Below are 26,435 nucleotides of genomic sequence, written 5' to 3'. Positions count from 1 at the left end.
ACTGAATAAACGTAGGTAGGTTTCCCCGAAGAACAGGCGTGCACCAGGCTCCCGACAGCTGACCTATACCTGTTTGTCTATTCTTTCATGTTGACATTTTTCTTTGCTTTGTCCAATCTGTCCAGGATTTTGCTGTAGAGACCAGACATCTGTGGGTACATAAATAACAGCTGTATAACTAAGCTTTTTATACCTCTATACAATGGAGCAGTTACTTTCATTGCTGTGTCCCAGTTTAACCTTATGAGACTGTGTTTTATTGCCATACTTTTCTCTTGACAAAGCTGCAATACTTAAAGGATCACCTCTGGTGAAGTTCCTTGAGCTAACTTCAAAACTATAATTGGTGTATTTTGATGAGCAACCCTGGAGTTGTACAATGATATGTAGATTTAATTCTGCCAAAAATCTGTATTTAACAAAGCAGCAGGATGATTTAAGCTACTATCAACCCAGTGTTTCATCCCCTTCCTTCTCTCCACCAGTCCTCTACCTGTGTCTCATAGCTCTCCTGTAGAGATCCCAGGTGGCGGACAAAGCTCATGGCCAGGCCACACCACTTCTCAGCTTCGGGGTATTGAGCCAAGCTGTACAGCAAAATCCCAGTGTTCCAAGCCTGAGTCAGCAACCACAAGGTCTCCATCTCTGGGAAGTCGTCCGGCTACGGAGAAGAGCAGGAAGATGTTCAAAAGGCCACCTGGGTTACTGTCTTGTACAAATCATTTTCAGTGGGTTGAGGCAGCAAATGCCAAGTAAACTTTCATCAAATCCTGTCCATTTGTATATTAACATTTACTTATGCTTGTAAGTCATAAAAACAGAGCATGAAACAAACTCAGTGGAGACGGTTCATTCATATTTCACAACACTTTAATCTTGTCCATTTACTTTGATCCAAAGAATTCCACATCTTTCAAGTAATAACTCAATATGAAAGGGGAAATGTGCGCTGCCTCTAAAGCTGCATAATGTCTCAATAATTTCATGTCTCTTTCAGAGCTGTAGCTCACCGGCAGTGTGACAACTTGTACAGCGCATTAACATTCAAATTGGCAGGAAGGGGTGGTGAATGGAAGCATCTGCTAATTGGAGTGCGGCTGATAGCCCATTGATAAAAAGAGGCTTCTAGAACAGCAGGCAAGCATGGAGTGGAAAAGAGGGGGTGAATTATATAGCAGGAGCATTCCTGTTGGAGGGAACAGGAGGTGGGAGCCGAGGGATGTCGGTGTGTGATTGGTGCTGACTCACTGCGGCTGCAATGATAGACAGGGCCTCCTCGTAGTAGTTCCACACCTCCTCGAGCACATGGGCCTCCACCTCTGACACGCCACTTGGGAGGGACAGCTTGATAAGGCTGTGAACACACTTGCTAAGATGAGGACACAGAAAAATAGTCAATAACCTATTCATTAAAAATCTAAAAAGAAAAAAAATGCTCATTAATGAAATGCTAAAGGTAGTGATGGTTGTGCCTGCAGTGCGCCAGGTCAGCCTGTGGTTGTTTCTTGTGCAGAAAGAGAGCAACCCTCAAGGCCTTCTTGCACAGCAGAGGGAAATAGGCTGGAGGCTCCATTGCCAAGGCTACATAAAGGAAAGACAATTAGAGCATAGAGTGAATACTGAAAACACTGATGTGTTTCTTTAGGTATTTCAGCACAGACATGATTAATAATAGAGGGTCTTTTTAACCTGCCATGGTCTCTAACATTTTGGGTTCAACACTTTCAAGCTCCAACACAGACTCCAGTATTGCCTCAACTATGGGATCATTCAGTTTAGCACGAGCTTCAAACTCATACAGCAGTAGTAGAGAGTCTGTCGGGTCCATTGGAAAGCTTCCTGTAAATTGAGAATACATTTTTATAGCTCAATTTCATGAAGTAGACTTAAAAAATTATGTCAGCTTTTTAATAACATATAACTGTGTTTAACTCTCCTTTTCTGTGTTTTAAATAGTTTACACTTTGCAAATAAAAATTGCTTTTAGTTTGAATAGTGTAGCTGCTAAATGCACCTGATGCTTTCAGGGTTTTCCACACCTCTGAACAGATCTGAATGTGCTCCAGAGTCTGAGTGAACTCCTGGAACCAGACAAACATGCAAAGCATTCTGGATTAATCATCGCCACCTAGTGTTTAGTTCCTTTTCAAAGGCAGGGGGATTCAAATTAAACACCTACGCTAGCACCAATGATGTTGTTAGTCACCTCTCCTCTCCACTGGTCTTGGTAAATTTCCATCCATGTGGAGTGAGAGTGTGCTAAATGTAGGAGATGGGCAGTGGGTGGCACACCTGGGTAGGGTGAGAAGACTTCCTGCCGAGCTCCAAAGAAGCAGCAGCAGCCATTAGCAGACATGTCCTCTGGCCCATGAGGAGAGTGCGATCAGGTGGGCACAGCTGGGAGAACTATAGGTTCATGTAGAAACCTTAATATTTATTTATTCTTTTATTTAAAAAAGCTCTGTCATTGAGATCAAGTTCTCTTTTTCAAGAGTTTGAGACTGACAGGTAGGCACAAAGTACAGATAGACAAATAGAACTTTTAAAAATCTTCCAGTAACATCATAATCTGTGGGCTTATATTTTTGTAGTTCATTTCGTTTGTAGGCAGCAAAGACTCAGTTTTTACAGTTTGAATAAGAACACAGCACAGCCACTGTCAGAATAGACATTTAGACACAGTGAATAGACATTTAAGCACGTATGACAAAGGAACTAACACATGATACGCTACATGGACAAAAGTATTAGGCTACACCTCTTATTCACTGAATTCAATAAAGCTATGGGGTTGTTTTTTGAGGTTTGCCTGGACCTCCTAGCAGTAGTGAAGGGAAATCTCAATGCTTCTGCTTACAAAGACATTTTTGACAATTCTGCACTTCCAAATCTATGGGAAGAGGTTGGAAAAGACCCTTTTCTCTTCCAGCATAACTATTCCCAAAAGAACAAAGCCAGGTCCATTAACGTGTGGCTGGATAATTTTTGGTGTGGTAGGTCTTCGCTGCCATCATCAAACACCTTTAGGACTGAAGTAAAATGGAGACTGTGATGTCCAGCATCAGTCATAGTTAAATGGGCAGAAACTCCAACAGACACACTCCAACATTTGCAAAAAACATTCCCAGAAGCGTGGAAGTTGCTATAGGTGCAAAGAGGGGATCAGTGGTCATAAAGCTCATGTAAGTCCATAGTTTTGTACATATAATGTAGGAAAGTATTTCTAAAATACTGTATTTAAATTCTGACTACGTTTAACCAAAAGTCAAAGTAAGTATAGCGCTTTTCTAGTCCCTAAGGACCCCAAAGCACTTTATACAACCAGTCATCCACACATTGGTGATAGCAAGCTACATTGTAGCCACAGCCACCCTGGGGCGCACTGACAGAGGCGAGGCTGCCAGACACTGGCGCCACCGGGCCCTCTGACCACCACCAGTAGGCAACGGGTGAAGTGTCTTGCCCAAAGACACAACGACCGAGACTGTCCAAGCCGGGGTTCGAACAGGCAACCTTCCGATTACAAGGCGAACTCCCAATTCTTGAGTCACGATCGCCCACTAGTAAGTTGAATTTCTTATAAATAAGATCAAAATAATTGTATATGGGGTACTTTTAGGCATCAGGGCATGTATGTAAATCAGACATGAGAAAATCGCTGGCAGAAATCAAACTTTATAGATCCAAATGTAATGGTATGTATTCCATTAAAGCTAAGGTTAAGGAACACATATTATTGTGAGTGTAAACTGATACGTTTCTATTTATAAAGCAATGTTTATTCCTGTTCAGGTGCTTTTGATCTACACCCACATAGAGCAGACATTGATTAATTCACCTGACAAAGCTAAAAAGGACACTTGCCTGGTAAGAGAGCACAAAGAAATCTCTCATTTTGTCAGGGCTGCTCTCGCACTGCAAAGCCAAGTTCCAAGCTGTAACAAGGACACACATGAGCACACAGACAAAATGAAGGTGCTGCAAGATTTTAAGTCATAGCACACCACGTTAGATTGAAGTGAAAAGAAGAGAAAGAATCTTAGCACCAATCTTTCTGAACCAGTTAGCTTCCTCTGTGCGTTGATCGACAGTCATGTGAGAGGGGTGTGAAATTGTCTGCAGAGCTGAAGTGACGGCAAAGAAAACATCCGAGGGTTATGACGCACAACACATGACACTGTAGTTGAGACACTTCCACTCACAATGCAATTAAACCCTCATGGATTTGCACTTACCCTTTTTTAGATGCGGCAGCAAGACATCCAGACTTACATCACTGCATGGAATGAATGTAGGAAATGTAGATCTGTTGTTGTTTTTTTCAGTTAAATCAGCATCAATTTGAAATATGAAAACATTTGGTATTTTCCCTCTTTCTCGCCTCACCTTATTTCATCACTCAATTTTTCTATTGTGGAGAGAACAAGCCGAACCAAACACCTAAAAAGATGAATGAAGAAATTGGCGTTGACCTCCTTTCTTTCACCTACTAACTGTATTATACAGAGACATACTTTCAGTGAAAATGTGAGGGAATATAGGTCAGTGGATCATAGAGGTGTGTGGAAAACTATGAGACTAAATACAATCTCTGAGCCACCTCTACTAAATGTGTGACGCAGTACCATCATGACCCAATTCGAGATTTAAACATGAGTCATTATTTTCAGATCTCAAAAACCAAACATGATATCCATTAGCAAAGTTAGATATTAGCATCAAATGTATACGTATCTAAGACTGCATCCAAATCAAGACAATAAGAATGCAAGCACATAATAAAAAAAAACGCAATTATTCACAAGTGGAAGCTTTATTTTTATTTTTTTAAGTTACCATGAATATTAACTCGGGGTTTCAAATTATTAAAGTACCAAATTAAAATGTTCTTTGTGCTCATGATGAGTGTATGTAACTGTATGTTTATTTAATAACAGCCTTATGTGTAAGGCTCTGTACTCAATCTGTTTTTGGCTACATACTGTCACATCATATCATTCATGTTAGATACTATTTTAATAAAAGTGAGGTTAAAATGTTGCTTCTTTTTTTTAGGTTATCCTTAAGTTTTCACATACCTCAGAGCAACCAGAACCTGTGCTTGATCTTTGGAGTGTTCACACAAAATCTCCAGTGCTTTCATGGCGGTTTCCTGTTGTCCATTCTGTCACAGAGTTAGAAACTTTCTCATCACCATTAATGCCACCCACCACCAATACTTATCGATGCGCATCAGAATCACATAGTACACTAAAGAAAATTCAAGCTGATTTAATAACTGAAACTATTGATTATAATAGCTGGGGAAAGTTACAGTCACACCTCTTTTTGTATAATAGTATAAAGTATGTAACTATTGAGGAAGGACTGCAGTATAAGTCTACACGAACAAGAGTTGAAAAATATTTAAGCTTTATCTTTGATCCCAGCTGGCTTGGACATTTTCCTGGAAAGGTTTAACATGCTCGATCATCTTCTCAGTGATGCTATTCTTCTCAGCCCCTTCTGCACAGGAACCAGTATGAGTTCAGTGACAAGGACATAATCCCTCATCAACTTCCCACTCACAAAAACTGCCAGTTTCTGTCCAAGCTGCAAATAGCACTGATGAGGCGCTATATCATCATAAGACTGGGAAATGTAATAATAACTCAATCAGACCTAAACTGAAGGACTGGTGTACAGAAACGAGCAATGAGTCCTGTGATCAATTCTACCTCCAGAGCAATCTGAGCAGCCAGACTCAGGAGATTGGAAGCAGCATCCTCCGACACCAGCAGTCTGTCCTCACAGGCTACAGGATTCTTGGACAGACGTCCCATTGCATGCAATGCACCTGAGGCTAGCAAAAAATAAATAAATCAGCCACATCATCAAAAATAATATGGTGAAAATATTGCTGTTATTATGGCAACACTAGTATGATTTATAAAGCGCCCCAGTCCCAGTAAGTAATCTTTTTTAGGTACCTTTCTCTGCCTCATTCTCCTGCACAGCCACCTTGTATACGCTAAACTGAGTAAAAATGTTGTCTGGATCACATCTCTGTGCTTCCTTAATTGCTTCTTTGGCCTTACAAAAATTAAGATTTTTAATACAGATGAAAACATATTTGCATGCAGTAACTGTAAAAAAAAATATGCCAGGGACACCTTCAGTTGTCACTAGTGACATATAAATACTGGTGTTCTTAAAATTACCAACTACAGCAGCCTCAAGTTCTCTTACCTTTTCCAGTTGCTTAAGTTTTAGGAAGCAGGAAGCTCTGTTTCTTTGCAGTTTGGCTAAGTTGGGCTCCATTTGACCTCCCTTGAAGAGACTTAAGGAGTAGTTATACCACTGAAGAGCCTCAGAATAGCTTCCAGCCTGGAAACACAAAGTTAAACTTTTGTCCATGTGAAAAGTAAAGCTCTACACTGAACCTATGCTAAATAAACTACTTACTTATGGTGGAAATTCAGAAAACAAGAACTAACACTATAGGAAAACTTCTAACATACACATGCTGTTTTATAAGGAAACATCAAACAATACCTAACAAGGGTTAGGTGGACCTTTTTGTGGCCACCTGCCTGTTGTGAAGCAACACTGCAGATTGTGAACATGCTTATAAGTATACATGTCTGTATGGACTCTAAAATGCATTGTGAATAGATGTGTACCTCAAAGTACTTGGATGCTTTATCCCACAGCAAGACATGGAGACTTGTAAGAGCCTGTGTGGTCAGCTGTTTGCCTGTACAGTGGCCTATGTGGGTGTAAAAAAATGATCATACTAATACAGTAGCACATTTAAAGTATTATTCATTCTTTTTAATACTATACGCAGTGATAAATATATAGTATTTGTCATGCAATTTAGTTTTTTTCTGTCTTAATTTAGATTTATTATAGTACTGATAGCAAAAATAAAGTACCAGTGATAACATCCTCAATCTTCTGTTTGCCCAGCAGCTCTTTGCCTCTCTGCAGCAGCAGCTCAATGTGCAAGACAAGAGCAGTTCCCAGGTCAGGGGATGTCTCAAAGTGCTGACACACACTTTTCAAATACTCAAAAGCCAGCGCTTCTCTAGAAAAATAACAGACATATTCAGATCGATAAAATATGCCTGAGACTTAAAAAAAAGATGCTTCTTTCTGTATTATATATTTCTACAAAAAACTAATGGGAATTATTACCATACAAACAAAGATTTTTACCTCTTTTCAGAGATTAATAGTTTCACTGTGCTTAGGCACAGCTCAAGAGAAACTTCTGATTCCAGCATCTCATTAAGTCCTGAAAATGAATTTTTAAAAATGCTTTTTAATGTGCATTTGTAACTCTGCTGAAGTCATCTACAGAGACATATTAACTCTTTCCAAGGCTCTCGGTATAAGTATCTATTGCTACTGTAGTCAGAACAGCTCTAAGAGAACACCTAACCCACAGTTTTATCACTTTGGAGACTAACAACCCACTGCAGCACCAATCAAATTCTGTCTAAATAACTCAATATGTTCTGGTTGTGGTATCAACTAACCTGCTCTGAAGTCACTGTCTGATGACTCACATCTCAGGAGTATTTTGATCTTTAAGTACAGTCCATATGTGCTCACGCATTCCTGTCAAATTACACAATTAGCTGAAAAGCTGAAGATTCCTCTGCTTATATAAATAACAATCTAAAAATGATTCCTAATGTTTTACCTTGTTTGCTAAGCTAACAGCGTTGACCGCCTTCTCTGCAAACTTCTCACAGTCCCACTCCAAATAAACAGTGGCGAGGAGCCGCAAAGCCTTGGCCTATTGTAGGGAAATTAACATCACTTTTATTACAATTGTAATTCTAAATGACAGTCATGTTTGTATGAAAGTTTATATTGTACTGTCTTACCAAAACTTCAGATCCAGGGCCATATTTCATATTAATTTTCCCGATATCATAGCTTTGACTGAAACGGAAACATTTCTCTTCGATTGCAACCTTTATCAACATTTTTCTTGGGAAAATGAACATTAGAATATTACCTCAACCAAAAAGCAGTGTCTTCATACTTCCTCACATTGTAAGCATCTATTCCAAAGTTGTAGCACATTAGGGAGAGGTACGCAGTCTGTATTGAGAAAGTATAATCACAGTTAACATCCCCCACACATCCCATAACAATATGTAGTGTAAAAGTGAAAAATCAATATATAGTGTTGTTATAATAGCAACAGATGGCCTTTTTTCTTACATCCTTTGGTAGTCGCAGCAACATGTCTTTACAACGCTGAATGTAGGCCACAGCCTCTTTGTTATTGCCTTGAGTTATGGCCTGTAAAGGAGAACAGATCTGAACTTATAATTAAATGTCAGCAAACAATATAATACTCCCTATTAGCTGTCAGAAATTTACCCCTCTCATTGTTTCTCAGTTCACATTTTAGCTGTCTCACACTTCACACTGCAAGTCTGTCAGAATGGCACTTCCTAAGCTGCCAAATATCACAAGAACAAATATTCACATCGAAGGTGTCGAACATCACATGCGCCACAGCTCACCGATTCTGCTTGGTATGAGAGAATTCGAAGTAGATCCTTCTCCACATCCTCCTTGGATGAACTGATGTCAGCTGTGCCATTGCCTCTGGACATCAGTTGGCTGTAGAGGATTTCAAGGCTCTGGAGATATTAGATTCTGAGTCATTTCTAAAAACATGGTATTTGTGTTTGCTTCAAAACCTACACAGAATTAAGAGACTATCAGTATGAGTGTTATTTTCTTCTTCACCTTGACAGCAAGGCTTAAGTATTTATCTGCCATCTGGGGATTTTTGCAGTCCAGCCAGGTTCTCCCTGTTTTGCTGGCCATCTGTAAAGATTAGACACTGACAAACATGCCTTGTCCTCCTGAAACATTGGGCACTCACAGAGGCTGCCTTCAGTACTGCTTACCAGAATCTGCTTGCGAATGGTGCCCTCTGTTGGGTTCTCAGGCTCACAGCAGTACAACAGACTGCATGCAACATGACGCACTGTAAGCATAGTGAGAGTATTTGAATGTGAGGAGAGAAGATCCCAAAATACTACCACTGTAATAAAGCATAGAAAAATGCACAGTGGAACACAATCAGTCTTGGACTGGCCTCCTCAGAGTCCAGACCTCAATATTATTAAAGTCAAAATGGGATCAAAGTGGGATCATCTTGACAGAGAACTGAAAAAAGGCAGCCAACTTCCAAAGAAGAGCTTTGAATCTCCTTCAACAAGCCTGGAGAACTATTCCTGAAGACTACTTAAAGAAATTACAAAAACCTTTAAAATTTAGGATGGGTTGAACAATAAAGGTGCTCATACCAAATATTAACTTTGAAACTTGTTAGAATAGTACAGACTGAGTTTTTGTCTTATATATTTCCATGTACATTTGTATGTTTAAATGCATTTCTGTATATATTTCCTATTTTCCTAGCAAAATACGAAAAATAAGGGGTGGAACAATACAAATACAAATTTACCTTGGGCTTTTTGAATTGTACTTATTGTGACACCCACATTCTTAGTAACTCCCCAGTTCCACAGCTTGATGGCACACTCCTCCAGCTGTAAACACGACAACAAAAAAAATTATGCCAGCTTCTTGTATATGAGTATTAACAATATTACATTAAATTAAAGTCTTTAAACTTCATGCAACTATTGCAACAGTCATATAACTTGTAGTAGGTTAGATTAATTCAGCAACAAGAATATTAGCGGTGTAAAAAAAATTATTCAATAAGTATTTGTTAATTCTTCATTTTATTTTATTTTTTGGGGGGTTTTATAGTTATACTATAACTTTACATCACTACTGACTTGTGGCGTATAGTTAAACAAGTTGGCATGTTTTTGTCTACCTGCGGATCTGGTATTTTGGGCAAAGCCTCAAGTGCAGGGACTTCAGAGAAGAGCTTCTCTATCACTTCATCATAATCTGTTAGCTGCTTTTGCAGCAGGAGCTCAGTAAGACCTGTGTATTAAAAAAAAGTCAACAAAAACAGACGTTGACAGGACACAAACAGGGTAACAGTGGACATGTTGTCTTCTGAAGTGAAAAGTGACATCTGATTTTTCATGCAATAAGAATATCCGAATTTTCTACACTATAAAGAAAACCAGATACTGTTTGTGCAAGACAATAAAGTGTGGGACATGGAGAGCACCCCACTTTCTTATTCTTTTGTTTAAGTTAAAAATCTGTCTTAAAATCCAGTTTGACTACATTAATGTCCTTTCTCATTTCAAAAATAATTCAGATATTCTCTTGTGTCTTAATGTTAGGCTATTAGCACTGAAATATTAAGACAATTATTAATGATTGTTCATCTTTTAAGGTAGAATATAATCTAAAATGAAGTATGAGTCATACATCCCAAATTAGGTTAATTAGTTGCCATTTTAAAAAAGTATTCATTTACATATTAGCAAGTTAGGGGGCTAGCTTGTTATAATAATGTAAAATATAACGATAATTCACTGTGGCTGGTGACCAAGATAACACGAGCAGTTTAGTGGATAACATGAACCCCAGTTTTATGCCTCTAATCATCTGTATTATCAGGCTGCACAAAATGTATAAAAAGTCTATAACAAAGCAGTTTCTTTAAAAATTCTAAGACCCTGTTTGAAATACACATAAGGTCTTCAAGTACCCTTTTTACCCATTGAATAAAGAGAATGTACTCTCCATTAAAAACTGCTTTAAAAGTTTCAAATTGTTACCCAGGTGTAGATTTGTACTTACAAATGTAGATGGCAGCCTGCTGGCTAACGTTTTCTTGCTATAGTCCCAACAGCAGTAAGTTTTAATAATACAACTTTTGGGATTTTCAGACTTTGCCTGTTTAGTTCCCTTTATCTTTTAGAAAAATAACTATTACTTCCATGGCCTGAGTAACATTTAGCTAATATACCAGAGGCACAAAACTGTTATTAGCTATTGGGCGTCCAGATAATAGATGCAACTTAACAATTTGTGAATTAGCTAGGTTGGAAGCTAAATTAACAACTAAGCTCCAGCTCCAGTTGGTACCCAATATGGTTTCGAAAAAACACTTTAATAAATAAATAGGTGGGTCAAGAGAAAGAGTCAGTTACTCACTTTTCACAGTTGAGGTAAGTTCCTCCATGTCTAACTTTTTGTGGAATAAAAATATCTGTCAGGCTAGGTGCTAGCAGCTAGCTCCTCACTGAAATGTTGGCATTTGATTGACAGCGATCACAAAAGCCCGCGAAAAAGAGAGCGAGGTTAGCAAAACAACTGAAAATAGCTATTACTCCAATAGAGGGAATTATTCTGCCTACCTTAAGCTGTTCCTAATACTAGCTTGATAATAATTGCAGGTGTGACAAATATCAAATACTATTAAACAAAGGGATAAAGACAGCTTCTGTTGGTTACTGTTTTATCCCCATCTTCTATAGAAAGTTATTTGCTAGAGGGGCAAGGTCCTACAAGACCTACAGTTCATCTCAAAACTTTGCAATGGGGAGATTGGGACTAACTTCTTTTAGAGATTATTGTTTTGCAGCACAGATGAGTGCTATTGTACTTATGTAGCCCATCATAAAATACACATGGAAAAACACTAAAAAGAAAATACCTCCCATTCCCATACAGCCAATTGTATCAGATAACAAGGTTATATAAATATTAGGTGAAATTGACTCTTAAGGTATATAAAACTGTTATAAAAGAACATAAACTAGAGGAGACATTTATATTATCAAATCCTTGAGTTGTGATTTTATTGTGTGCATTCGGATTTCTATACAATATAATGAAAGAAGGAAAACTGCACAGTTTTGACATGTTTAAAGAGAAATATTTATTATAAAAGCAAGATTTCTATATATTTGCAGATGCAACACTATGTTGATATGAAGGTCAAAGAAATGTAACTGTTGAAAATGATTTGTCTTTTTTTCCCTTCATTTCCATTATCTACCTTGGTCTATGTATGTGTTGTGTAGTGTTTTATGTATATGGCTTATGTTTATGTAGTATTTCAATTTAAAAATAATTAAAACAGAAATAAGAATCAGCAAGGACTTTTGAGAGAAGGGTCATCTACTGGAGCACAAGATGATCCAGGCTATGCAGGGCTTTAGCTTTCTGGGAACATAAAATAAGGCAGTAAAGTCATATTAAATTTGATTTTTCAGTCATTTTAAGGTCAGCTCAACTCACTGCAAAGTTGAATTGCTAGCAGTGTACAAATCAAAGTTTGCTTACAGATAATGGAGTTCTGTCAAAAACTAAATGTTTTGACAGGGAGTGCTCTAAGTTTTAACTTTGCCAACACTAACTGGTATTGATCGCATGTTGGCACCAGTAGCTCTTAAATAAAGTCTATGGTTGATATTATACTTACTGTTATAAAGGAAGGAAAAAAGGGGGAAAAAAAGTATAAGCCCTTATTTCTTGGTAAATCTAAGAAGCCTTATAAGACTGGCTTAGCGCACTTGTTTACATTTATTGCCAAATGACATTTTCCAGTCATCACATGCTTGGCAAGTAGATTAAATTACCTGTACTTATAGTAACTAGTGTGGGAAATTAAGGGTTTATTATTTGTTTTAGATATAGACATCAGGATAACACAGAAAAAGAGAGCTTGCCAGGCAACAAATAAAAAAATATAAGTTGTAATGTTACCACAAAAGCACATCCATCTTTTTTATTAGTAATTCTAAATGCATGAACAGAGACCTGTTCTGTTTTTCAGTGTACAGGTGTCTCTACTTGTGGTTGTTAATACAGGTATCATAGTCAGAATATCATAGGTATCATAGACGGACATGCGACTGTAATATTATCTCGCCAACTCCTTCTGATATTATGGTTACAAAACAATTTATCTTATGTGTAAAACCAAAAATCTAGTTGTAAGTCACAGTACATAAAACTTTCCGGTTTCTTTCTGGCAACAGGTATCAGGAAAAGAGGGGGCATCAGAGCTAAGCAGAAAGAGGAGATCAGGTAAGGCTTTTTCAATTTTCAACTTGAATTATGATTCTTTTTCAAATCACACAAAACATTAATAATAGTATTAAAAAGACTCCCATTTTACTGCCATTTACAGGTGTAAAGAACAAAGTGCCCTCTGACAGATTCATCACTTTCCCAAATCAAACTTCCACCCTTATTCATACCTTTTTGATACTCAAAGGTACCAAGGTAGGCAAAAGCACTATGACATAATGAAACACTGACATCTCACTTAGATATTTTAGTCTCCTCATTGAAGTGAATGTTTTCTCTCTAAAAGTTGAAATATTCCTATTTTTATATGTATGCACGCAATTCAAATCAAAGAAAAAGATGAAAGCCTAAGTTTCCATATGTCTCTGTTAGGGGAGTATATTGTATTTAGCTCAAGAAGTTACTACAGGAATACCAAGAAATCACAACATGGCTGTAAAACCATCTGCAAAATATTGTATAGGACCGCTGTTATGCTGCCTGAACACTTCTGACCCATTGGAGTGTGAACAAGGGAACTGTGGGGGCATCCTGTAGTGTCTGGCAATGGGAAATTGGATCCTGCGTGTTGCAGGGTGGGGTCTGTGTGGATCAGGGTTATTACGGCATATCCCAGGGATTCTTGATTATTAGCTGGGGAGTTTGGAGGCCAGGTGAACATATTTAGCTGCTGGAGGGGGTTGCTTTCTTTTTCACGGGGCTATGTGTTTAATGCAAGATTGTTTAGGTGTGCAAAGGTTGTTAAGTATGAAACAAGAGGACCACAAGGAAGATTCATGCATGCACTGAAGAAGGATATGCAGAGGGTGACATAAGAGCATGGTAGGGATAAGTTGAGATTGAGGGAGATTGTCAGCTGTGGTGACTTCTTAAAGGGAGCAGAAAACAGAGGAATAATAATACTTTCTATTAAAAGGAAAGCAGGTACCCACTTTTTAAACCAGTAGCATGGAATACTTGGAAGGGCAAATGTTCAGAATAAATAAAATAGTGTTCATTTGGTGTGTGAAGTCAACAAAACCCACTTAATCCATAAATTCTATCAATATATTTATTAAACCATTTTTGCTTCCCATTAAGAGAAAAAAAAAATATGGCTATAGATGTAGCCTTTCCCAGTCCTGTCCTTTTTTTCCAATCAACACTAGATGGAGCTAAACTAGATGGAAACTGTGTTACTGATCCTAATACAGTAACACAGTTTCCAAAAATCCTCTGACTTCTGCAAACTTCTGTCCAGGACTTAAAAATTACAAATTTATGCAAGTATTAGTTTTGCTAACATAGTATAACACACTACCTGGCCACTTCATTAGGTTCTGCTTCGGATTACACAAATATCTAATGGGCCATTTATATGGCAGTAACTTAAAGCATTTACGTAACCTGTGTAAATGAGAATCAGGTAACTATGATTATTAAATCAAGTAACTACTCGTTAGAATCAAGGTATACAGACAAGCATCTCTGAATTCACAACATATCCAGCCTTGAAGAAGATGTAACAAACAACCATGCTTGGCACTACTTGTGTCTGCTAAGAACAGGAGCTTGAGGATACTATTCGCAGAGGCTCACCAAAATTAGAGAGAAGACTGGAAAAAGTTGCCTGGTCTGATGAGTCCTGATTTCAGCTGAGCGATTCAGATGGTAGGGCCAGAATTTCATATAAACATTAACGCATAGATCCATCCTGGCTTGTATCAAAAACTGATGATGATAGTGGTGGTATACTGGTGTGGGCCATCTCTTTATTACTACCCATCCTGCGATGGCTACTTCCAGCTGACAACACACAATTTTACAATGTTCCTATTATCACAAACTGGTGTCTTGAACATAACAATTAGTTCACTCAGATGGCCTTCACAGTCACCAGATCGTAATCCAATAGAGCATCTTTGAAATGTGGTGTATTGGGAGATTTCCGTCTTGGATGTGCAACTTACAAATCTGCTATCATGTCAATATGGACCAGGATCTCTGAGGAATATTTCCAGCATCTTGCTGAATCTATGCCATAAAGAATTAAAACTGTTCTGAATGTAGGAGGAGGGGGGAGGGGGTCCGGTACAGTACTAGAAAAGTGTAACTAAGCAAGTTTTCATCAACTTGTACTTCTAATTTTGCCTTCACACCCTCAGTCTGAAGTCTGGAAATGCTGGCACTACTTGCATTTATGTCAGAGTACAGTCACTTGACGGAGCATGCAGTCAGACGCTGTCTACTACTCTCCTCAGAAAGGACATTTCTTCTGGTTCATTTACCCAAGACGAACAAAAGGAAGACTGCATGCGGTGTGTGTACAACCAGTTAGTCCCCCACAGTCTGTTTGAGCACCAGCTTCCAAAATAAATCATTTTAAATCTACCCCTCTCAGCTTGTAACTTCCAGCAATTGTTCATCAGGAGACTTATCTGTTGCACTGCTAGCCCAAAGGGAATGTCTCCCTTTTTAAAAGCTTAAATATGGAAACAAACTAAGAAAATTAGAGTTGCAATTTTATACACTTTACAAGTTATTGCTCTCTTACAATGCATGAGCTAATAGTTTATCATCTAATAATAAAATGTTCAATTCTTGCTTCCCAAATTTCCCAAAGTGAAATTCCCACAGTCATAATCTAAAAATTGGTAGAAATAAATCAGTGCAGCCTTCAATATGATGTTTCCTTTTCGAAAGAAATCACGAGAGAGAGCAATAACTTGTCTGTAGCTTCTCTTTCTTTGGCTGTTTGTGACTTAAAGTACTGATAGTGGGCAGGAAATTGCTGAATTCTTTAGTTGTGACAGTGTGGTCTCAAACTCCCAGTTAGCATAAGGATTACCAGCATTGGAATGGCCAAGTTTCCCATGCTCTCATGTGCCACATCACAGTTCTCCTGCTATAGGTCGGAAAATTGGTTTACATTACATTTCAATTTGCCTCGTGTGTCACCTTTAGCACACAACACTACTTCCGATCCAGAGCCAAAATGGTAGCTGTGGATTCCTGTTGTGGGCGGAAAGGTGAGGGCAGGATGTTCTTATTTACAATGCCTGCTAGTATGACCTGCAACAGCAAAGTGATTGTTGTTGTGATAAAAAGAAAACAGTCTGCAGCATATCCACACACTGCAGGGTACGGCCGGACAAAAGAAGATTATTTACATTGATATAAAAAGAAGTGCATCCTGTTTCTGACGTTAAAAATAAATCCAACAAATGTTTATTCTGCAAACCTGGGCAGATAGATTCAAGCTGATATCACAGTGATTGTTTGCACTGCATTGTTTTGTTTTTCTCTCCAGTCAAGATAAATGCAATTACCTTTAACCTCAGGTACACAGGTTGATTTTTATCAGTGTTGCACACAAAGGTCAGTTAAGTAAATAAATACATAGCGTGCTAATTTATTTTATAATTAAAAATTGCAAAAATATGTAATGAATCAATGTTAACAAGAGCTTTAACTAAAGCAGACTGCTTTTAATCAACAACATTTGGGCACAACAGCCTTTCAGTTATGGCAGTTGGGATGTGGAAAATTCCTTAACACTAAGAGAGTACAGTGTGATAGTGGATAAAAAGTCAAAGATAAGAGACTTCGTGCACCAGAAGATTTTATTTCAGAAAGAAATTGAGACGGTTTATGCTTCTGAAGAGCATCTGCTCCCTACTAATAGGTGATTGAAGAACTCCCTTTATAGGTTTGTGAATTTAATTTGAAAACATACTCATTAAGACTCTAAGGTAGCTCAGTATCTCTAGTGTCTAAGGGAGCTTCTGCCAGGTATGAAAAACTGAGTGGAGTTTCCTAAATGATAAGATACGTGCAATGACTGCGTTTCTGTTCCATCTTTTTTTTCCCCTGCACAGTTATAGTGGGAATAACTCAGAACAATGACTTACTGTTCCCCCTCAGTAGCTAAAATGAAGAAGTCGTCCCCTCCTCCCCCATCCTCCCCCTCCTCAACAAAAGTGACGTCGCGTCCTCCGTCTGTGTGTGGCTCCATTAAACGTGTCACGTCTGGACGGCACTGTAAGTGTTGCACAGAGGCGATAGGGAGGAGATACAGTGGGTACAAGGCGCAGGAGCTCATTCATCTCGTTCTTGAGTCCAAACACAGCACCAGAGCTGAAGTACTTTTCACTTCAACTTTTTTATTTTTTACCGCCGATTTAATTTCCTTTATTTAACTTTTTTTTCTCCTTTTACTACTTTTGCACCTGCCCAGAGGATAGTGCGCCGGTGCCGGGAGTTGGACTGCCGAGCAGCGCAGGAGAGCTCCCCCGCGAATCGCGTGCAGGCATATGGGGAAATTACTGCTGCTTTGTCCTTGCGCACCTGAACCTTTTGGGGATTCATGAAAGGCGTTTTATAGGCCAATTAAGACTCGCAGTCAGCCGGAATTTAAAGAGACAAACAGGGACTCGATTGCATTTATTTTTATCACAAGGTTTGCACTTTGGGGAAGTTCGCAGCATGGCACCACCTGACTGCTTCAACCGGGTCGCAGTCATCTTGTGTTTTTTATCTCTAACATTAGGTGAGTCATTCATGTTTACATACACTATATATTTACGAGTGAAAGAACAGACTTTCTGATTGATTGTTAATTCCCTTCAGTGAATGAAAGACTGATTGCATAATATTTAAAAACACGAGATATGGTAAATGGCCTGCATTTGTATAGCGCTTTTCTAGTCCCTAAGGACCCCAAAGCGCTACACTACATTCAGTCATTCACCCATTCACACACTGGCGATGGCAAGCTACGTTGTAGCCACAGCTGCCCTGGGGCGCACTGACAGAGGCGAGGCTGCCGGACACTGGCGCCACCGGGCCCTCTGACCACCACCAGTAGGCAAACATGGGGTTAGTATCTTGCCCAAGGATATTTGGCATGCAGCTAGGAGGCAGCCTGGGATCGAACCACCGACCTTCTGATTACTGGCTGACCTGCTCTGCCACCTGAGCTGCCAATTTTTACAATAATTTTTTTTTAGCATTATTTTTCTTTTTCTTTTTTATAGTAATTTAAATTTCTCCGGTGTTTAATTGACCTGCAACCAAGAGCTGATTTTGTTGGCGGGTTATTCTTTGATCCCAGCTGCGGTGTAAAATGATTTCTGTGTATGGATATGACCGCAGATTATTTGCACATTTTCGAAGATCATGCGCCAACAGAAAAAAATCATCATTCTGCTATTGAGTTTGCAATTTTCACACAAGCCCCTAGAGGTCGTCTGTCATTGGGAGATTGTTAGTACGGTAAAATGCGTTGATTCATAACAGGCGATTAGTCGGGCTCTATATTTTAATATGACTGGATTTACTGAGATGAGTAAATGGTCTGTCAGAATGGTCTATTTTTGTGTGCTTTCTTAGATACTTTGAATATTTTGCATGTCAGTACTTTGTTATAAATTATGAAAGGAAAGGTTCCTGCAATTGGTATGTGTGCGTGGACAGGATTAAACATTGTGTCATGTTTTATCTGACAGTCCTGTCAACTCCATTGTCTCAGTCTCACGCCACAAAACCTGAGTAAATCTGGCATGTTCCTTCACCTTGTGCCAGGTCCAGTCCAGTGTGTAACAGAGATACAAACTGAGGCTTCCTCACCACTTCAAAACAAACAGCCCATCCAAACAAAGGAAATAGTGTTCACATTCAACCTCTTTTACTGAACACACACACACACTGTTTTTTTGAGTAGGTTTCCTTCACTGTCCACTCACAAAGCGTGGGAAAGACGCAAAGAGGAGGAAGCGGATGTAGGGACAAGAGAGGCAGCCTGGAATTGTTCTGGCTAGTAAAGGTCACGGAAATGTGACACGCTACCTGAGCAAAGATTTCTTCCCGGAGCTCCTTGTGCTCACGTTCAACTATGTCAAACTTCATCCACAAGACAATAGCAAGGAGGAAAGGGGCTATTGTTTCAGTACAGGAGCCACTGACTGGTAGAGACATTAGTTACTGATGGTCGTCAAGGTGTCTCTGTTTATTCAGAGATGTGTAAGATGTTTTTTTCTGGTGAATAGTTGTGAGAATGTCACGGTGTCATCGTTAACTAAGCAAAGTTATAAGTCACTGAGTGATGCGCAAGCATTCGACTGGGTTATTGTTACACAACAGCCACCTATATCCCAGTAATTTTAAAGATGGCTTAGAGTGAAAAGGGAAAAAAAACTGTATTTGCTGATTTCTTAATTTTTGACTTGCAGCTGCTTCTTATTCAAAATGAGTACAGGTTACATATGTTCGTTCTGACCTTTTGACACCAATTTAACTGAAGCGCAACAGCTCACACAAATGTCAGCAAGATAATCTTTTTTCAGTGGACCCTTCTGGATGTCACTTGAGATATGATGCCTGTAGGAATACTCATACATTGGAGTTTTCCTTTAAATGTAATGATATATATATAATTGAAATGATCACTTGTGTTGGACTGATTCTTTTATTCTGGGTTCTGAGTTACATTTAGTCAGATGACACCCCTGAGTTTAGGAAAGAAAATTGCCATGAAAGTTATAACTGACACATCAGTGACTAAGGAGATGGGTGAAATGGAAAGTGGAAGCTGTCCTTTTATTGTTGCTTATCATATACAACACTCTCTTTGTCAGTTCTTTCTTTTTCCTGCAGTGTAGACAGTCTTGTGATGAGAGGGGTTGATGTTGTGTCCAGAGTATTTTTTTGTTTCCTGTGTGGACACTTGAAGACTGGAAAATGGGAGTGATGACGTGTCAGCCAAGTGCAGTGGGGGCTCATTGCTCACTGGCAGTACATCTGGCTCCATGCAGGCAGCACAAGAAAAACACATCCTAAAAACACACTAACCTGGAGTGGGAGATTTACCAGCAGAGCAGAAAACGTCATTCCCCTACACTGGGAAATTCAGCTTTACAAATTGAACTGTGTTGCTTTTCTGGATTATTCCAGCATCTGTTCCATGCTAGACCTATCCACCTCGAACCAGCAATATATTTTCTTTGAATCCTGCATGGGATTTCGATTTCAAGGAGCTTCTGTCTGCCTCTTAGTCTTAATCATACATTATAAAACAGGAATCCTCTGGGTTTACTATTTAGGAGTCTCATGCAGGAGAACCCTCTTTGTTGGCTCTACACAGCTTCATATAACCTAGAGTGGCCGCCCATCACGGCCAGATGTTCCTTTATTTTGTTTTTTTTTGTTGTTTTTTTTAGAGGAGTCTGGGGCATTTTGCCTCCAAACCTCTAAAGGCTTATACACGGCTAATAAAAAAGGCTTTCTCTGTAACTGTTGTCTTAACCTTGCAGTTGGCAAAGTGTAGGGTTTTTGTAGGACTCTGCATGTGAGAATGTTCCAGGACACAAGTAGCACAGCCAGAGCACTGTTAGCTGGTTCTTATTATGGCAGGTGGTCAAGTCTTGTCAAAGGTTTGATAAAGTTTGTCTTGAATATTTTGTCAGTCTAACTTGCAGTGAACTGTCACGGACACTTTTGCAGCAGGACAGCAGCGTGACCCCGAGAAGGTGCGATGTTTAGACCGCCCAAACTCAGATTTGAAGGATACAGATCAAGCTTAGCTTTTAAGTCTAGCTTCTTAACAGATGACAGTAGGATCGTATCCCCCTGGAAGGTAATTTCAGTATATTGTTGAGAGAAAATGCAAAAATGGGTTATAGTGAGTGGTGTATTGCATTTGTTTTACAATAGCTACCATAGCACTATCCATGACAGACTATTCACTACTGTTTCACTCTGTTTGCCAGGGTCACAGTATGGCAAAGCTGACTCATGTACTCTAGCGGTAAATCCGTCCTCTCCCCCTTCCACTTTTTGTTTGGATATTGATCAGGTTTAGCCTTTTAGTCTGGCTTCATAGCAGATGACAGAGTAGTATCATATACCATTTAAAGTACTTTTAACATATAATTGAGAGAAAATATAAAAATAAGTTAGTGTGTAGTACGTTTGTTTACATAAACTACCAGTGCGCTATCGTGAAATCTCATCGCAGAGACTGTTCACTATTGTTTCAGTCCATCGTCAAGGTCACAGTACAGCAAAGCTGGCTCATTTACTTCGTAATTCTCACTTCTCCCCCCATCTAATTTTGTGACAGCAGAAGAGCAAAGGATAAAGTGGCAATGATACGCAAAGGAATCGTTGGGCCCTATTCCCAAAAATGATTTTCTCCCTCGACTCTCAAGACATTCGTGCCGTCTGATGATGGGAGGGGAAGTACAGGGAGGTGAAGTGTGCCCTCTGCAAAAGAGAAGGGAATTCCGCACATTATTCCTTGCGCTTTAGGGGCCGTGACTTGGAGTTTCCTTTTCGGTTCAGTGACAGTACAGTCATCTGATACAGTAATTTTTTTTTTTTAATTATTACACAACATCACCAATGAGCTACTGGCAGCATGCTGGTGGCATTTATATCACTTTTCTATTTAGCTTTATGTATTTTTTTTTAATTTATAGTTATGTAGTGTTTTAAGGTGTTTGTAGTCACTGAATTTTTTTATGAGTTGTGCTCAAAGTATCTTCTTAAACACAAAGAGTATATGCTTTCTCTCAGGTCAGGAACATAACTAACAAGTATTATTCAAGATCCTTTGACAAAATATGGCTAAGCAGAGCATACATAGGCCATTATTTTCCATTGCAATGCTGAAAATCTGAATCATTTAGTCTCAGTCTCAGCCATTGTTTGGCCGTTCTTCCAGACTAAATATTTAATTATTTTCTTGACCACAGACATTTCTATTGAAAAAATCCTGAAATCCATGCTGTTCAAAATTTTGTCTGTATTTCCTGACCATTTGTCTTTTCCAAACACAGTGTCCTGTGCCATTTCCTCTAATCAATGCCAACCGAGGACAAAGACACAAAAATGTGATTCTGGTCTAATCTTAGCTAACATGGCTCTGTGTCAGCAACCAGCTTGATGCTGTGTGAGTCAATTGAGATCATGCAAGTGAAAAAAGCAGAAGTCAGTCGGCCTCTCGCACCCTCCCTGACTCCCTCTCTGTTTGTTCCATGCCTGTCCTCTTTGTAATGCCTTTTAATGAGAACCAGCTTTGGGGCTCTTTGAACCAACTCAATATGAACAATTTCTGGCATTTTTCAGGCGATCTCCTGAAGGAACGCAGGGCACAGCTGTTGCAGGGGGTTAGGGTTGTCAGGATGCCAGCTAAGGTCAGTTCTGGGCAGATGGGAGTTTTGAGGATGGGTGTGTAGACAAGACAATGTTTTTTTCCTCTCTTCTCTTGTCTTTTTTTAATGGGCTGCTGGGGGCCCCTGCTGGTTCACCCATCTGTAGTGCATTACTGAAGAGAAGGACATAAAAAATGTGCTAGTTTTAAAAGATAAGCGTTTTGCCCGTGCAATTCAAGGTCAAGATGATGATTCTGGGTATGCTGTGGGACTTAAGCATTTATGCATGGGATGTATTTGTAACCGAGTCAAAGATTCAAGAAGTTGAAAATGCCATAATTAGTCTCAGTGGACTCTTTTAATCTGGATGAAGTGTTTTCATTGGGGTAAAACGTCTCATTACTCATCCAAGTCTTCAGTCTCTGCCCTGATTTAGACTTTTGCGGTGAACCTTTGCGGTGAGCCTTCGACACAACCGACGCAAGTGGCCGATGTTGCTGGCACTTATGCTTGTGGAGGTGCATATGTGTTCATTATTATGTGGTTGTGTCCTGCCTTTTTATATGCATGCCAGCTGATAGAAACAAAATGTTGACTCTTTGTTGTGGTCATTTTTGGGAGGTGGCAAGCATATTTGTCCCCCAGGTTTTTCCACTTCTTTGGAAATTCCCTCAGAATCTTTCCAATAGGTTTAGCAAGCTCTTTCCAGGAATTTTCAGCGATTTTAAGTCCTCATCTTAAGCCAATGATTGTTCTTCTCTCACTGATCTTTTTTTTTTTTTTTTAATAACTGCAAAGGCACAGGAGGACTTAACGGTAATGATCAGACCAATCACAATATTTGTAGCCTGCATTGATTCAATGTGCAGTTACATTTCTTGGCAGGTTATGCATAACAACAGTGCAGTATATGCAGTATAGTTGCATAATGACCGAAACTGACACCATTGCCTAACAATAGCCCAGAAGCTCAGTTTCGTTATTGTTCATTGTCATGACCTCTGGACAATGGACATGCCCATATGGAAAAGAAATAGTAAAAACTTATATGTGATTACTCATGAAAGTGGCCACTTTCATGAAAGTGGCCACTTTCATGAGTAAGTCATGTAAGGCTTACATGACTTACTCATGAAAGTGGCCACTTTCTCATTACTTTCATATATTGTTTTAGTAAGTATCCAAAACATACAAGTTTCATTATATAATTTTTCAAGGGATCTTGTATCTGTTTTCACTCTTATATGCTTTTCATACAAGTTTCACACAAGACAGATACAAATTTTATAAGATTTATATATATCTTTTCCATATGGGTGAGCACGTTTCACAGAAAGTTGCATTATAAGCATTATAAGTCTGTGAAAGATGGCAGTGGTTGTTCTTCTGTCCTGGATCACCTCTGACAAATGTCCAGGTGCAATAATTGCATTTACTCAGGGAATTCCCTGACTACAGTGGGGATAGTACTACCTCTGTGTTGCAGATTCCTGACAGCCATGAACTTGTCACATAGTGGTGCTAATTTTGGACATTTTGAAACTGGAAGAAACCTATTGTCAGCTGAGACTGAAGAAGTCAGTTGACTTAGTAATGAAGCATTTCTCCCACTGAAAACGCTGCATCTAGATGAACTGAGTCAACTTCATGGGATTTTCTTACCTGAATTCATGAGCATGTGTCAAGGCAGTAATAAGTATGGCTGAAAAAACATGATACATAGTGGGTTTGTTTATATTTGTTTTATTTGTCTTTGATTGATTACATTGCGATTGATGGTATTCTTGTTTCTTGTTATGTATCAAGGCATAAAAAATGCAAAGTAGAATGCCCTTAAGAAATTTGTCTGGCAGCTATAAATAAAAGCCATACAATTATGAACTGCAGCTTATGTGGTTGTTTATTGAGGCCAGGGCTCTTGATTTGTGTTCACATGCAGCCAAAAGTGTGTGGTTTTACGACATGAAAGAGTGCAAGCCACAACCCTTCCCCTCTGCTTAACCTTGGACAATAAAACAATGATGTTATAACATTTTGTGAGGAAGTGAATATTGAGTCCCCCTGCCAACACTGGCAGCGTCAGCTCATTCTTGCCACAACAGCTGTTCTGAATAATACACAAATGCTAGGAGAACGTGTGTGAGTGATTGTTTTTCTGTATTTCTGTGTGTAAATGCAGGTTTCCAGGTGTGTGGGTAACACATAAAAAAGGCCATTATCGCCCCTTAAGCCAGTATATGCATCAAACACATAAACCAACATTATCCTTAACAACAGATCAAGGGTAAACTTAATATACTTGTTTTGTGTCCACAGTGACAGGCTGTTTAGGGATCTTAGTGAAAAGAAAGAAACAACATCTGGGACTGGGACTCTTTCTGGACAGCAGGCAGAACTACACTGTTTCCTATGTTAACTGTTGTTAGAGAGACCTCTCAACAGATTCTGCTGGCTCCACACGAGATATGTCCACCTCTGAATCAAACATCTCCACCCTCTTGATATTATAAGCACAGCATTCAGAGTAAAAAGTCACTAGTAAATGAACAAAAAAAAGTATTTGGTTCCTGCTAAATCGGACTGTGTTGACCTTTTTGGCATCGAGGCACAGCTGCTCCATGTATCATCCTCTTCCTCCCTTTATTCTATCTTTGATCACCTAGGACCCCGATCCATTCAACAACCTGATCTCCAGCTCCCAAAAGTCCCCACAGTGTGCTCTCAGTGGACAATCACTTACACAAGAGGCAGGAGTAGAACTGGACAAAGTGAACCCACGCGCACAGCACTAAAGGCACATTACACAGCAGTTGTGCAATGGGGACTTCCCGCTGTGCTTTTCATTTTGTTTAGCATAACAATGATGAAAACATACCATTGAAGAGTTGGTGTAAATGTCTGTGTGTGTGTGTGTTTTGCAGGACATTTGGAGAGCGCAAACTCGCCTAGGATTCATCCCTCCGACAATCCAATCGTTCTTCATAAAGGCAATTTGTTAAACCTCACCTGCAGGTATGCAGTTGAAAGCACCTACTTTTGTTGGTTTCACTTGAAATGTAATCAAACATTTATGATGGTGGTGTATAACTCTTCTTAACCACTTTGCATTACAATACAACTTCATTTACTTTACCTTTGCTCTTCTAATTGCTGGACTTCAGACTCTGCGCTCACTATATGGCAGAAATTTTAAGGGAGAATTAGCAGGACGTCCCTGGTTCTGTGGACTCTTACTAGCTACAAAGAAGCTGGGACAGTCCCTGACCGGAACCAGCGATAGTGGTCAACGTTTATCAGTCTTCTGCCACTTCCTTTATGGAATTTAGAACCCAAGTACATTCACATTTCTTAGGAATTTAGGGTATTGCATCATTTTTTAGGCCTTCAAAGAATGCTTAGGAACTCATGTTGGTTTAATGTAATGCTTCCTTACAAGGCCACATTGTAAGAAGCCTGATGCGTAGAGCACTGTCTTGTTTTTTGGATGTGGATGAGAACTAGAGGTTCTGCTTGACCCAAAATTCTGCAGGCAAAGGGAAAGGAATGTGAGAAATGCTAGATGTTCCTCTGGGATCTCTTTAATGAGCATTTTAAACTGAATTCTGCGTGGAAAGAATGTGTTAGTTAAGCACATCATTGAAGAGAAACATGTTCCCATGTGAAAGTTCAAACTTTTGGATGACTCAAGATGAACTTGAAATAAACTTAAAATGGAAATGAAGCCCAAAAGCCCCCAGGGATAAGCTACTAAATTTAGTAGCTTTTGTGGTTACTGCCAGATGTGACACCTTCTCTAAAAATAGATCCACTTTTAATAGAATTAATGGTTTGCTTTTTCTAATACCATTTGCCTCGCCCAAGATCTAATCTCATTTAACATTCTCTCTCATTTTCAATAATGTCAGAGGTCACGGTGTCTTCAGCTGGACACTTGCCAAGCGGTCGATCTCATCGCAGGGAGTGAAGGTGGAGAAGTGTGATTCAAGACCTCACCGTCAGTCTCACTGCAGCAGACTGATAGTCACACACCTGATTGCCAATGACACTGGGACTTACACCTGTAAATACACCAAGGATGGTTCAGACCAAATCAAATCCACCTATGTGTATGTAAAAGGTGAGAGCTAGAAACCGTTTTGGATGTATAATGCTCAAATTATGAGGTTCATAATTTAAGAAATTACCCAATGGTAGAAAAACTGAACTCTAAAACTGAAAATTGTTCTTACATTTTGAACCAAATGTTTTTTTTCATTCAGAAATTTAAAATGCACGGAAGATTTGTGTTTAAAAAAAGATTTCAAAGGATAA

The 26,435-nt window shown here is 39.2% G+C and overlaps 2 protein-coding genes across 3 annotated transcripts in view; one reads left to right on the top strand and one right to left on the bottom strand.

Annotated features, from left to right (window-relative positions):
* Nucleotides 1-77: 77 nt before the first annotated feature.
* Nucleotides 78-11,137, bottom strand: tex11 (testis expressed 11). Its single transcript, XM_085427407.1, has 29 exons — nucleotides 11,110-11,137; nucleotides 9,866-9,978; nucleotides 9,485-9,569; nucleotides 8,922-9,001; nucleotides 8,758-8,838; nucleotides 8,529-8,648; nucleotides 8,221-8,301; nucleotides 8,012-8,097; nucleotides 7,878-7,935; nucleotides 7,691-7,786; nucleotides 7,524-7,605; nucleotides 7,201-7,279; nucleotides 6,918-7,069; nucleotides 6,663-6,748; nucleotides 6,229-6,366; nucleotides 5,970-6,072; nucleotides 5,718-5,842; nucleotides 5,079-5,164; nucleotides 4,387-4,440; nucleotides 4,236-4,276; nucleotides 4,047-4,124; nucleotides 3,865-3,935; nucleotides 2,293-2,406; nucleotides 2,015-2,081; nucleotides 1,690-1,839; nucleotides 1,473-1,581; nucleotides 1,249-1,369; nucleotides 494-661; nucleotides 78-149 (listed from the first exon to the last, which is right to left on the bottom strand). Exons 1-29 carry the CDS (start codon nucleotides 11,135-11,137, stop codon nucleotides 78-80), a joined length of 2,724 nt encoding a protein of 907 aa, XP_085283533.1.
* Nucleotides 11,138-16,995: 5,858 nt separating this feature from the next.
* Nucleotides 16,996-26,435, top strand: part of kdrl (kinase insert domain receptor like) — a 46,149-nt gene continuing 36,709 nt past the window's right edge. The window contains exons 1-4 of one of the 2 annotated variants that reach the window (XM_085427355.1): nucleotides 17,000-17,114; nucleotides 17,210-17,521; nucleotides 25,046-25,136; nucleotides 26,030-26,241. In XM_085427355.1, coding sequence (XP_085283481.1) covers nucleotides 17,458-17,521; nucleotides 25,046-25,136; nucleotides 26,030-26,241 — 367 coding nt within the window. In that variant the 5' untranslated portion in view covers nucleotides 17,000-17,114; nucleotides 17,210-17,457. Of the gene's footprint in view, nucleotides 17,522-25,045; nucleotides 25,137-26,029; nucleotides 26,242-26,435 lie in introns of both variants that reach the window. The other variant, XM_085427345.1, reaches the window with a different exon arrangement.

This window comes from Rhamphochromis longiceps, linkage group LG2, assembly GCF_057381845.1.
Source record: "Rhamphochromis longiceps isolate RC_006_pf linkage group LG2, R_longiceps_female_GT1.1, whole genome shotgun sequence".
Taxonomy (NCBI): domain Eukaryota; kingdom Metazoa; phylum Chordata; class Actinopteri; order Cichliformes; family Cichlidae; genus Rhamphochromis; species Rhamphochromis longiceps.
The sequence above is the reverse complement of the archived record's forward strand: the minus strand, read 5'-3'. Positions and strand labels throughout refer to the sequence as shown.